The 14,002-nt window shown below is 32.3% G+C and overlaps 1 protein-coding gene across 1 annotated transcript in view; it reads right to left on the bottom strand.

Moving 5' to 3' along the window:
* Positions 1–14,002, bottom strand: part of LOC145277487 (dynein axonemal heavy chain 5-like) — a 690,378-nt gene that overhangs the window by 268,150 nt on the left and 408,226 nt on the right. Inside the window, exons 27-30 of the mRNA XM_080128869.1 lie at positions 11,577–11,784; positions 11,069–11,230; positions 8,438–8,662; positions 632–804 (exon numbers count right to left, since the gene is read on the bottom strand). Coding sequence (XP_079984995.1) covers positions 632–804; positions 8,438–8,662; positions 11,069–11,230; positions 11,577–11,784 — 768 coding nt within the window. The remainder of the gene's footprint in view (positions 1–631; positions 805–8,437; positions 8,663–11,068; positions 11,231–11,576; positions 11,785–14,002) is intronic.

The raw sequence follows: 14,002 nt of genomic DNA, 5'->3' as shown, positions 1-14,002 counted from the left end.
AGTGAGGGAAATAAAGGGGAATAATTCTAATAAGAAGAAGGATCACCATTTGCCGGTGTAACCTTAACCACGTGACTTGATTACGGTCGAATGAATATTAAATTCGTACAAAGCTCCTTTATTTGTTTGTTAGTTATATTTTCGCTTTTATTGTTAACCATATTGACTTTAAATTTGTGTCAAGCAGTGACATACGGTTAACTTATGATGAAGTAAACATTGGAATTAATTATTGACAATATATTATGGACCACGTTTCGTTTTCTTTATACTAACTTTAAGTAAATGGTAAGTTTTTACACGCTTGTATATAACATAAATAAACGATTTACAAAGAATAGGATGAGACTTGTACAGCATTCGCATTTATAGCTCTGAATTAAAAAACATATTTGTACACAGGGCAGATTTATATCATTAAATAATGTAAAAATATAAGCGCGAACAATAATGATGATGAACTCCGTTTTGTTATGAACATACAAAAATGGAACTTGTACATGGTTCGAACTCGTGCCTCTGAATAGAGACCAAAAGTTGTAGTTGTCACCGTAACCATTTTTCTACGAAATTTGGATTCATGGCCAGTTAAAATATAAATTACTTTGAGGGCAAAGCACGAACAACTCACCTGTCCGTAAGGGGAGTAATGACCAATCTCTCCGTGCAACCGAGGATTTCATTCTGGTAGGTAAAATCAACGTCTGTGATGGCTATTAGGCATTTGTCCTGATCCTCCAGGAAATAAAATCGTGACTGTTTTAGCCATTCAAAATCATTTGGGCTTCGGATGTGCGAGCGACACTGACAAATTCAATGAAAATAAAAATCATTCGAATTACTATTAGCGTCTTTTCTTCTCTTTTTCTAATATTTTTGCAAAAAACAAAACAAAAGAATATAAAATTAGAACAGCATAGAGTGTATTTCCTTATGTGTTACAATTATTTCATAACTATTTGGACAAATTTAAACATTATATCATTTAAAAATATTCCCAAAATAGCTACTCTTCAGACACTATAATACATTCATCATATACATTTATATCTTTATAATCCCTATCTTAAGGGATAAAGCAGGCGATCTCATCTCATTATTCATCAATTTATTTATTTATTGAATTACATTCGAATTGAGTAAGTATTCCCCTTTCGTATATCTTATTTTTAGATGATACTTCTACAATTTACTATCTTTATATTCATTTAATAAATAAATGTTTTTTCTAGATTTTATAATTATTTTTTCCTCTTTGATTTATTTATTTAATTGATTTACTCCCAAAATCCCAAACTACACCTTTCAAAGTTTAGTCTCTATTTATTCAATTATTAATTTTCTCAATTATTCATTTCTCAAGTTTCGTATAAATTTTTTATTTATATGTTACGATATATTTGTTTATCCTTTTCTATTCTACATACTATTTTTTAAGGAAAAAACTATCATTAACATAATATTTATTTAATTAACATTTATCTTTCCTGCATCTATGATTTCAAGTCTTATCTTAATATAAACATATAATCTAGACTAACTAGAGAAATAAAACTAGAATCAGAGGGCCAGGCCTTTATGTGCTTCAGACTAAATATGCAACACAATATTAGCTACTTGTATTTTCTCTACCGCTCTCCCTCAAACCAAGACTGTACCCTAATAAACAAAGTCTCAGACAGCATAGATATAGCACTCTCCCTCGATACTAGCGCACAAATACATGTATTTGGTGACTTCAATGTCCACCACAGTAATTGGCTAGGATTCTCAAATCACACAGACGTAGCTGGTAGCGCCACATATAGCTTCTCTATATCTCATTCCCTATCTCAATTTGTTACATTTCCGACACGTTTCCCAGACCAGCACGATCAACATGCCTCACTTCTAGATCTCTTCCTGACAACGGTTCCCAATGACTGTACAACAAATGCCCATAGCCCACTCGGGAATGCTGATCACGCTGTGATAATGGTAGAAATCAGCCTAAATTCTCGCCCTAAAACTGAAGACCCACTACTCAAAACAACAAGGTATTACAAAAAGGCTGATTGGGAAGCCATCAGGGAGCTCATCAGAGATGCCCCATGGCAAAATATCTTTACTCTTCCAGCGGAACAGTGTGCAAATGAGACAACTGAATGGTTCAAAACTGCTATTGAAGCACATGTTCCCGCACGGAAATACTATAGCAAGCCCCACTCCCCCCAATGGTTTACTTCTGCTTGTGCAGCTGCCATTTGTCAAAGGCAGCATGCGTTCCGCAGATTCAACCGACATAAGTCCAGCTCAAATAAACAGAAGTTTATAGAAGCTAGAAATAATTGTAAGAGAGTGATAGACACAGCTAAGTCAGATTACTCTGAAACCACCAGAAAGCGCATCGAAGCACAGAAATTAGGAACCCGGGATTTTTGGAAAATCTACAACAGCGTAGTTAATAATGGACAGTCAATTATTCCCCCACTAACAAACAACCATGAGGTTGCTTGCACGGCAACTGACAAGGCTAATCTGCTTGCCAGTCGGTTTGCCTCAAACTCCACACTGAACTCGGTACACCACTCACTCCCTGATTTTCCTCTGCGAACAGACGCCACACTTGACGATTTGAAAATCACCCCTTCTCAGGTACATGCTATTATAAAAAACCTAGACACCTCTAAAGCATGTGGACCAGATCTCATCCCGGCTGTGCTATTAAAAAAATGCTCTGCCGAGGTTGCTCCAGTTCTGTCCAAACTTTACAATAAATGCCTTAACGAATCTTGTTTTCCCGACTGCTGGAAAACCGCCTCTGTGGTACCAGTCTTCAAGAATTCTGGTGAAAGAACTGACCCACTTAATTATCGCCCCATTAGCCTCCTCCCGCTTTTCGCCAAAATATTTGAGTCCTTAGTTAATCAAGTCCTAGTCCAGCACCTAACAGCTGCTAAACTCCTGACTGACAAACAATATGGATTCAGGCAAGCTCGTTCAACAGCAGATATCTTAACTGTAGTTTCTGAACGTATATACCGTTCATTGGATAAAACAGGGGAGGGTAGAGCGGTGGCCCTTGATATATCTAAGGCTTTTGACAGGGTATGACACGATGGTCTTCTAAGGAAAATTAGATCATATGGAATCACTGGAAGAATTCATAACGTAATTAAATCCTTCTTAAGTAATAGAAAAATCAAAGTTGTCCTCGACGGACGTACATCCAAACAACATGACATAAATGCGGGAGTGCCTCAGGGATCTATCCTTGGACCTCTATTGTTCCTGATATTCATAAACGACCTCCCTGATAATATTGTTTCGGAGATGGGTATATTTGCCGATGACACCACTCTCTATAACAGATATGAGGGGAAAACAAATGAACACATATCCAAGAAAATGGCAGAAACACTAGAGGATGACCTCCAATCCGTAGTGGAATGGGGACAAAAATGGTTGGTCTCATTCAATGCTGCTAAGACTAAGCTTGTTTCCTTCAATAACTACAAGAAACCTTCTCTACCACCAATAGCAATGGCCAAGAACACATTGCCTGAAAGTACTTCTTTTAAACTCCTCGGCCTAACGTTTACAGGGAATATGAACTGGAATAGATACATTGAGAGCATTGCCAAGGCTGCTGCAAGGAAGGTTGGCTCCCTCTACCGTGCTAGAAAACTACTTACGCCTGCCAGTATCCTATACCTCTATAAGGCAACAATTCGCCCATGTACGGAGTACTGTTGTCACATCTGGGCTGGTGCATCTGCTGCTTGTCTCTCGCTCCTGGACAGGGTTCAAAAAAGAGTCGCCAACCTGATAGGTCCTGAACTGTCATCTAGGCTTCAACCTCTGTCCCATCGACGAGATGTTGCATCCCTCTACCTGTTCTACAAATACTTTAATGGTGAATGCTCTGACGAACTGCAAACACTTGTACCTCCCCGACGTAACTACCCCCGGCAAACCCGACAAGCTACTAAGTCTCATCCCTTTACAGTAGAGATCCCTAGGTGCAAGAAAGCCTTTTACTCCAATAGTTTCTTCCCCAGAACTGCGGGTCTTTGGAACTCCCTTCCGGGATTCTGCTTTCCCAACTGCAATGATATGCAGAAGTTCAAGTGTTATGTTAACAAACATCTTTCTACTCTTCTCCCTTCATAATGACCCCGCAAATTAATTCCCTAATAGTAGCCCCCTACTTCAAAGTGGCACTGTGCCTTGTTTGGGGTGAAAATTGAATTTAAAAAAAAAAAATCTTTGTTATTCTTAATTTTTACTATTCCGCATCATTTATATATCGTGACAGAGTACAAAATAGACTTCGTGGCTTGGTGGGGGATGCCCTTTTCTCCCACAGAAGAGACGTTGCGAGCCTATCCTTGTTTTATCGTTATTTCCATGGCAGGTGCTCGTCTGAACTCCAATCTCTGGTCCCCCCTCGCCAATCTTTCACGAAAAACACCCGTCTAGCTGAATCCACTGTGAAAAATTTCCCCCACTCTATATCTGTGCCTAAATCAAAACGCGCATTCCATGAACAAAGCTTCTTTCTTAGAACTGCACGCCTGTGGAACTCTGTTCCGTCTGCCTGCTTCCCTCCGGACTACAACTTGGATGTCTTCAAGTCTAACGTAAACAAATTCCTAATGAACCGCCCCCTTAATTAAACACTTCATCAAATCTCCACTCTAACGTAATGTACTTGCAATAACCCTTATCCCTGAGTGGCTTCCGGGCCTTGATAAGTGGTGATCAATGTGTAAAAAAAAAGAGACAATGTAAGGGACGTGACTCGATTTTGCCCACATTTATCGATTCATAATTTTATCGAAATTCCTTCATATTTTTAATTCACTATTTTGATTTTTGTCTTTATTAATCTCCTATGCTTAATGTTAAACTTGTAGTTCTCACATTATTCTCTTCATGGCAATCCAGTTTAAATTTATCACTTATTTTGCTTCAAAACTTATATTCTGATTTAGTATATTTTAATCCATCATACCCCATTCATCTCAACATTTTGCAATGACTTAATATTTAACGTCTTTTTTGTGCTATTGAAATGCCTCAGGTGCTAATTTATTACCAATAACAAGTATTAAATTTAATTTAATTTTCGTTATCTAGGATATATTTAGTTTAGTTTCTATATGTTAAGTTAAAGACCTACTAACTTATTGCATTATATATTATTATCGTATTGAATGAAAAATTTTCTTACAACACTTACATTTCACTTACAACTTAAATATTTTTCGTATACATATCATTTTAATCAGGTCTTGGGCGTGATAATAGACATTTATTTTTACGTAGACAGCTTTGTATGACATCAAACTTATTGTTTAAAATTTTTTCTTTAGAATTCACTATGTGGTATGATTCAAGTAAGCATAGATTACTTTTCGATTTACTAGGTCTATATTTTCTAGCTTTATCCACTGTTACCGTTTAAATTCAAATTCCATTTGATTTTACGTAGTTCTCCAATCCCTCAATACAGTCGTGTTTCTCTTATTTTTTAATATTTTTTTCATGTCCTATCCATATTTCTATCCTTATATTCATTCCAATTTGGTTTCTTCTCTGATCCAATGTTAATGATGCAATATTATTTCGGTATCTGTCCTTACAATTATAATCACTTCTACATAAGTATAGTTTTTACTATTCTCCATTTAAACTTCACATTTGTATACAATTTAAGAAATTAAGCAATTGCCTTCCAATGGACATTCGTTAGGTATTTTACAGTTACAATTTTCTAAATATTTAATTCGCCTGATTCTCTATAATTATTCACTATATTATAAGTTTTATCAGTATTCGAAATTATTATAGTTTTACTTAAATTTGCAGCAAATTAGATTAAAATTTTAACTGTGTTCTTATTCATGATTTTGCTTAATATATTGTCTAGAGGAATATTCGTATCAGTTTTTTTGTAAAATTTTTTAGGGATATTCGTATATGTTTACTGACAGGTGGATCAAAGAATACTTGCTTTTTGTGCCTATTTCTTTTATCCATAACTGCATTATTACTATTATATGTTTGTTTATCATTTTTAATTTGATTCTTATTCTTACTTTTATTTTACCTATTTTTATTCCTTACATTTTTCCTTCATGTTATATGATATTGTGTAGTTGACACTGCTATCTTCATTATCCACCTCCTTTATTTATTTGATCTTTCTTTGATACCCTGATTGAGTTAATGCTTCAGTATTATTTTTATCCTTATTTATAGTCATTTTGTAATATCCTTCATATTCCTTTTAGTATATATTGAGGATAATTGTTTTTTTTTTCATACTTTTAGGATGAATAGATTTATAGTCCATATACAATAGTGTTTATAATAATAATAATAATAATAATAATAATAATAATAATAATAATATTGAACACAATGGTTGTAATATATATATATATATATATTTTTTTTTAATTAGATTGAATAGATTTATAGTCCATATACAATAGTGTTTATAATAATAATAATAATAATAATAATAATAATAATAATGAACACAATGGTTGTAATATATATATATATATATTGACACACCGGTTCTTGCCAGATCACCGAAGTTAACCAATGTTTAGACTGGCTAGTGCCTAATAGGTGACCAGTTAAAAAGTTTGAAAATTCTAGGCGCTGTATGTGCTTTCCGCTTATCTTGGGATTGTTTCCAATCGTTTTTAACTTCCACTTGTTACAGGTATTGAACAAGGCCGAAGTCAGAAGAGGCGTGGTTGGAGATTGTACAACTCTTGTCACAAAAATTCCATGTGCAGGAACCCTTACAGTGGGTATCCATAGTCTGAAGCTACCTACCATACATTACTACCATTGCCATTGTGTTTACATATGTGTTTATTTAACTTCATACAACTTACAAATAAAAATTATACGTGATTAACCATAATAAAACCAGAAACCTCTTATTTCTGTAAATAAAATATTCCGAAGGTTTCCTGATAATTTAATTTACTTACTTCCGACAAAATAAAAAAAAAATCGAAACTTTGAAGTTGAGAGTTAACCCCCTCTTCTTTGTTTCTTGCCAAAACATGTCGACTTTAACATCTGATCAAAATCGATAGTTAGATCGACCGAAGCGTTTTGCAGATAACACTTCAGATGAGAACAATTGTCCAATTAATCCAAATAATACGTTTCTTGTCCCGAAGAAGATGTTATATTGTCGAAACTAAGTTGTTTATAAATAAATGCATACGTATCTGTGTTGTTTTAGCTTCTAAAAATTGCAAAATTACATCTTAATAGTAGGATGAGTGCAGTTGCCTTCGCTTCCGCTATTTCTTTCTGGATATTAGCAACCGGAAGCCACAAGCATTGTAGGATAGTTGAGGTATTTTGTGATCACATTTCACTTCTTTTGTTTTATTTAAAAATATGAATAAATGTGTAAGCCGAAAAAATGTGCCGTTGTATTATTGATAAGCTTTTACGACATGTCGACACGCATATAATCCTAATTAAAGATATTTGACGAAGAGAATACGTTGCTGAATCAAACGAGAGTCGAATCGGTGGGTGGAGTCATCGGTTTCGCAATAGATTCGTAAGCTCTTTTCATACAGTTTTCATCAGTAAATTATTTATTTTATTGCTTATATTTACTTAGGCCTTGATCTGAACGAAAAATTAAAATCTTATTTGCTGTTCGAACATGTTTTTCCTTACATACACACACCTACATGTACGCACGCACACACCCGCATGTATATACACATACACATACACACACATGCACGCCCGTGCGCGCAAACATGCACACATTGGTGACTTCACTTCCTTTTAAGTGAAATCCAGACATGCGCAGTCAGAACACTGACCTCGGTATAACAGTCAACAACAACGTTCAACTTCCTCTTTCTTTCCTTTTGCCTTGGTTCGTCAACCAGACAAGTTCGCGTCCACAGCTTGTGGCCTGAAGACACTTCCACGTGGCCGACTGCGCGTGCGCGGCTTTACTGAGGTCAGCCCTCTCTCTCTATTTCTACATGCTGGACTGCCATTTCTCTTTCCCCTACTTTATTCTTCTTTTTCCACGCGCGTAGTCGTCAACGACTGAACTGAACACATGTTCCACCTAAACCATTTATGTTCAACAGAAAATAAACGACATGTTTATTTTATTCAGATATTGAGTTTTTTTCCTTCCTTCCATTCATTTCATTATTTTCTTTTGTAGCGAGTTAGGATTATTATATCCTGGTCCGCAGCAGATGTGTTGATTCAATATGATACGCGGCAATTTAAATAATGTTTATGATTCATAGTGAATTTATACATTACTATTATCTTTTGTAATAAGATACATATGCAAATATGTTTCGCTATTATAAATCCGTACTGCATTGAATATTGCAACTATAAACTCGATAAAAAATTCATCAAATCAACTGACCAGATTATCAAATATGTCTCGCTGGTGAACATGAATGGTGATCAACGTCTCGTATTTGGTACGGTCAGTTTTGTTGAGGTCAAGCGTTGTTTGACCAATCAGGGTGTTGAGCAGTTTCAGAAATTCTAGATTAGTTTGCTGCATTATTTTGCGGTCAGTCCGGGCCGCCTCAAGGGCTTCCGTTGAATCCCGCGTCCAGATCATTTGGAGTCCCAATATCCCAACCTGGAAAGAAAAAAACAAAACATCAGAAAAGATATTATACAAACTTCCATTAAATCTGCGTATTTATCGATGACAATATTTCAACCTTAAGCGCGACAGACAAATAATATTATAAACTTAAGTATGACAGACCGACAAAATTTTTATTTCTAATAAAACACTGCAGAGAACGAAAATGTAAAAAGAATAATAGGGAAACAGAGACTAATACATCGTTATTTCTCGACTAGTGGGTCAGCTTTGCGATCGAGACATATAAATACGATTTTGCTACAAACTCTTTCTCTAAATTATATTTATATTTATATTTATAGTGCTCAAATAACCATGGGAGAGAACTATAGCATTACTGGCAGGACGATACAATCAAAGTGCTGCTGTTTATTAAGCGGGCTTATTATTATCATTATTATTATTATTATTATTATTATTATTATTATTATTATTATTATTACTATTATTATTATTATTACTATTATTATTACTATTATTATTATTACTATTATTACTATTATTATTATTATTACTATTATTATTATTATTGTTAAATATATTTTTATCAATTGATGAAGTTGTTTCATCTTTTTAAGACTCTTCAGTATATATTTTACAACTGATCTACCGATGGGTCCAAAACGTTAAGTTTTGTAGCACAGTATATCCCCTTAACGAACGGATGAGTTGCACCATTAACACTTGAAATACAATATTAGCTGCTATATTTAGAGTCGAGAGTGCTCGTTACGGGTGAGAGGAAAAAAGCGAGGAACTTTATACAATAGCTTGGTCTGTTTTCTCTTAGCAATCATTAAACGAGAAATCCTTATAAACTGAGACAATTTTAATTTTTATTCGAATCTACAATGCATTTTTTTTTATTTAACTGTATTTCCCAGCATTAGAATACAATTATGTGTCTAACTCACCCTCATTGGGAGGTAACTAAATAAATAGAATATATATATATATATTATCTTTCTACCTATTAAAGATTTTTTATATACTTGACTATATATTTGTAATTTCAGAATGTAGAATTTCGTGATCGAACTGAATATAAAAACAAGGAAATTCTTGCAATTTGTATATAAAAAAACAGTTGATCTGATGGATTTTTCTAAAGTTACGATATCAAGAAAGAATGTAAAATTTGAGAATTACGGAAAACCAACCACCAGCAACCAGAGTAATTACAACCGGTCTTCTAAACTGACATTGACGGACAGGAATCAGAATGCACTGCGTGAAGACTACTGACGCCAAACTAACATAAGTTAAGTTGAATCAACATTTGAATGATCAATTAAAACTTTTAGCGGCGAGTTCAATATATATCATAGAATTGTCGTCAACTTCTTTTGAATAAAAAATGTTTTGATTATTTTACAATTCAAACACAGTAGTGTTTGAATATATTGTTAAGTGGCAGTTTTAGTCATTTAGAACTGTATTATGGTGTTAAATGGCAATAAAACGAAGGAACACAGGACTTTTATATTACAGACAAAGGCAGGTTGAGCAATACCATTCCTCAACTGTAGGGCGTTCCAATCTCTGACTGCCAGGCACCGGTACTCCTACCGGAAGTGACGTCACTCATTTTTCGATCGAATTTCAAACAATTATTACAGTTCATAGATCACCGTCTCATCTATATTGTAAAAGTAAAATTCAATTTTCGTTCAATGAAACAAAAGTTATGATGAATTTACTGGCGTTCAAAATTGTAAAAATATGTAAGGAGGTGAGCGACATTTTTTATAACTGGTTTCCATAGCAACCGCGTCGTTCCAGCGACTACCGTTGCTACTTATTCACTGCTGTCTCGAAGAGAGAAGTAACAAGTGAAACAGAATGAAAGCATAAAAGGTAGATAATTGGGGGGGATTTTTATTGAAAACAGACGAGTGCCGTACATTGTTATTACATATGTGTTTGTGGAGGCAAAAAATAAGACTGAAATTAAATAAAGAACAAGTGGATTTATTTGAAGCCTGAAAAATCATGGATTACAATAGAAAAATGTGAGCATGAAAAGTAATATGTTAAGCTTAAATATGGAAAAGTAAAGGACTAGTTGTTAAAACTTGAAAAGAAATATAACTTAAAATATTGTAATATAAAGAATTTTTTTTAAAATTCAATTTATAACATTATATAATCAATTCTTAATGTTGCGATATTTTAAGTTATAAATTTATTATATTTTTTACTAGAATATCTTGTCCTTTTCTTTTCAAGTTTTAAAAACTAGTCCTTTACGTTTCCATGTTTAAGCTTAACCATATTACTTTTCATGCTCTCATTTTTCTATTGTAATACAACTTATGTAGCTGTACAAAAATCAGTTACAGATAGATAAATAGATAGTTATATATAGAGATGAGGAAAGTAAGTTTGACTCACCTGAGCTGGAAACGTATTTAAGAAATCAAGAAGCTGAAAGTTGGAGTCTTGGATGAGTCCGGCAGCGTTTCTGATGATTGTATGAAGAGACTTCTGTGACATCATCATCAATGCCATCAACCAACATTCAACATTACCTTCGGCTTTCACGGGTTTTTCCAACTACAATTTTAAAAGGGCGATCATTTAGCACAATCGACCGTGTATAATACTTTTGAAAGTGAATACTATAATACTGCCCGTATGATATGTATCAATCGACTATACAAAATAATTACACGTAGGTATTAACAGCGCAAAGTTACTTTAATACTGACCCTATATAACTACGGGTTTTATATAAAATAGATTTTTAGCAATATATATAAAATATACTAAAAAGCTATGAAAATAGATATTAAATAAAAGGTAAAAAAAAAATAAAATAAACAACATACATTATAGGATATTCAAATGATATAAAATATCGAAAATATATATTGAGCAAAAGATATATCCAAAAGATTACCTTGATTTCTTCTCCCTCACTGGACTGAACACTCAAGATTAATTCATAATGGCGTTCGTGGAATTTAACGGTCTTAATGTTGTCAAAGACGCTTAAGAGATGAGCCTGGATTGTATGGCAGTCGCTGGCTTGACCAAGAATCTCAAGTAAAGCCGGATCAGACACAAAGAAAAAACGCGGGAACAGCAACCGTTTCTTCTCCAAATATCTAAAACAAATTAGAAGACATTATTAAAAATGTCTTTTAATTTAGTTTATTTTTAGTTTATTTTGAAAAACTTTTTCACTCTATAATTGTTCGTTTTCCCTGTTAAGTAAACGTAAATTGATTACATTGTGGTTCTAAGATCGATCTTTATATTTCTGTTAAACATTTTCTGTTAAACATTTTCTGTTAAACATTTTCTGTTAAACATTTGTTATTCTAGATCGCCGACAGATTTTAAGGATGTCTTCAAATATTTAGTAAAGTATCAAAATGTCAGGCCAGTATGCTTTCAGAGAAAATGCAGAGCATCTCATTAGTCGAATATATAGAATATCAGTGATATCTTTTCTCATAAATTGTTTACATTCTCAAAAGTTTCCATTTGACTATGAATTCCACTTGGTCAAAATTACTATTTTACATTATAACTCTTCAAATTCTGTATAAATACAAATTATGCGAAGAATAAACCAATAACATGAAATTAAACTGCTACAAATTCAATTCAAGTCACACGGACTAAGTATTTTAATCATCTTCAATAATAAAAACATAAATTATCGTAAAAGATTTGTACCATTTATTAAATTACATTAAAAGATTCGTATGTAAAAATATAAAGTCATTAGTTTATTAGTGAAGCAATTTCTTAACTCTTAGAGCGCAATACCACCCGAAGGAGCACTGATCAGACTAATGTTTGTATTTTCATGTGACACCAAATGAAATAATAAACCATTTCTTTTAAATATGTTTTCACAGTAGATTTAAAGGGAAACAACCCTTACAACTTTGACACCATACCCATGTTAACAGACCACTTCTAGTTATATCACCGGAGTTAAGCAACTTTAAGTTTGCCAGTACCGAATGGGTGACTATTTGGAGAAAACTAGGCGGTGTATGAACGGGTAGATTTTGTGACTTAGAGATAAACGCCTCCTACTTTGTGACACTCCAAGAATCACCCTATAAATCGCTCTCTGATAATCTGAAGAGTTTCCATGAAGAGAAGATAGATGGCATCCCCCAGCTGTGGCGGAGGCAATGCATACAGGAAAATTGGGGCTCTGTTAAAAACCAAACTGGTAATTTTCTAGTGATAATGTCACAAACACCTGCTTCCAATTTATTATGTGTTAATTCAGTGGGAATGATCATGTCACATTATTAACATACAATCTACAATCTAATTTATTTCATTTAATTTTAATAATCTATATCGAGTATACCCGTTGCATTATTATTATTATTATTATTATTATTATTATTAATATTATTATTCATATTATTAATATTATTATTCATATTATTAATATTATTATTATTAATAATATTTTTATTATTAATATTATTATTATCATCAATATTATTATTATTTATATTATTATTAATATCATTATTATTATTAGTAGTAGTAATAGTAGTAATAGTAGTAATAGCAGAAGCATTAGTAGTATCATTGTTATAATTTTTATTGTCATTATTATCATTATTGTCACTATCATTATTGATATTAATATTATTATTATAATTTTTATTATCATTGTTATTATTACCATTATTATTATTGTTATTATTATGGTTAATGATATCATTATTATAATTATCATTATTATCATTATCATTATTGTTATTATTGTCAATATTATCATAATTATTATTAATGTTATTATTACCATTATTATTATCATTATCATTATGTTTATTACCATCCTTAATATTATCATTAAAATTTCATTATTATTATTATTATTATTATTATTATTATTATTATCATTAAAATTTTATAATTATTATTATCATTGTTATTATTATCATTATTATTATCATTATTATTAATATCATTATTATTATTATTGTCATTATCATTATTATTATTATCATTAATATTATCCTTATTATTATCATTATTATTATCATTATTATCATTATTATTATTATTATTATCAGTATTATTATCATTATAATTATCATTATTACTTCATTATTTCATTATTATTCCATTATTATTCCATTATTATTCCATTATTATTATTATTATTATTATTATTATTATTATTATTATTATTACAGGGTGCAACGATAAAAGTATCGCCCTAAAGAAAACGACACTATAGTTTATTTTTTAAATTTTATTGAAAAAATCAATTCAGATGACATGATTATGTAGTAGAGATTACATCTATTCGCTGTAACCGCGTTCAGCCTAAATCAT

The sequence above is a fragment of the Euprymna scolopes genome, chromosome 6 (genome assembly GCF_053919585.1).
Source record: "Euprymna scolopes isolate OS-2025 chromosome 6, ASM5391958v1, whole genome shotgun sequence".
Taxonomy (NCBI): domain Eukaryota; kingdom Metazoa; phylum Mollusca; class Cephalopoda; order Sepiida; family Sepiolidae; genus Euprymna; species Euprymna scolopes.
Note: the sequence above shows the minus strand (reverse complement) of the source record. Positions and strands in the feature narration are given on the sequence as shown.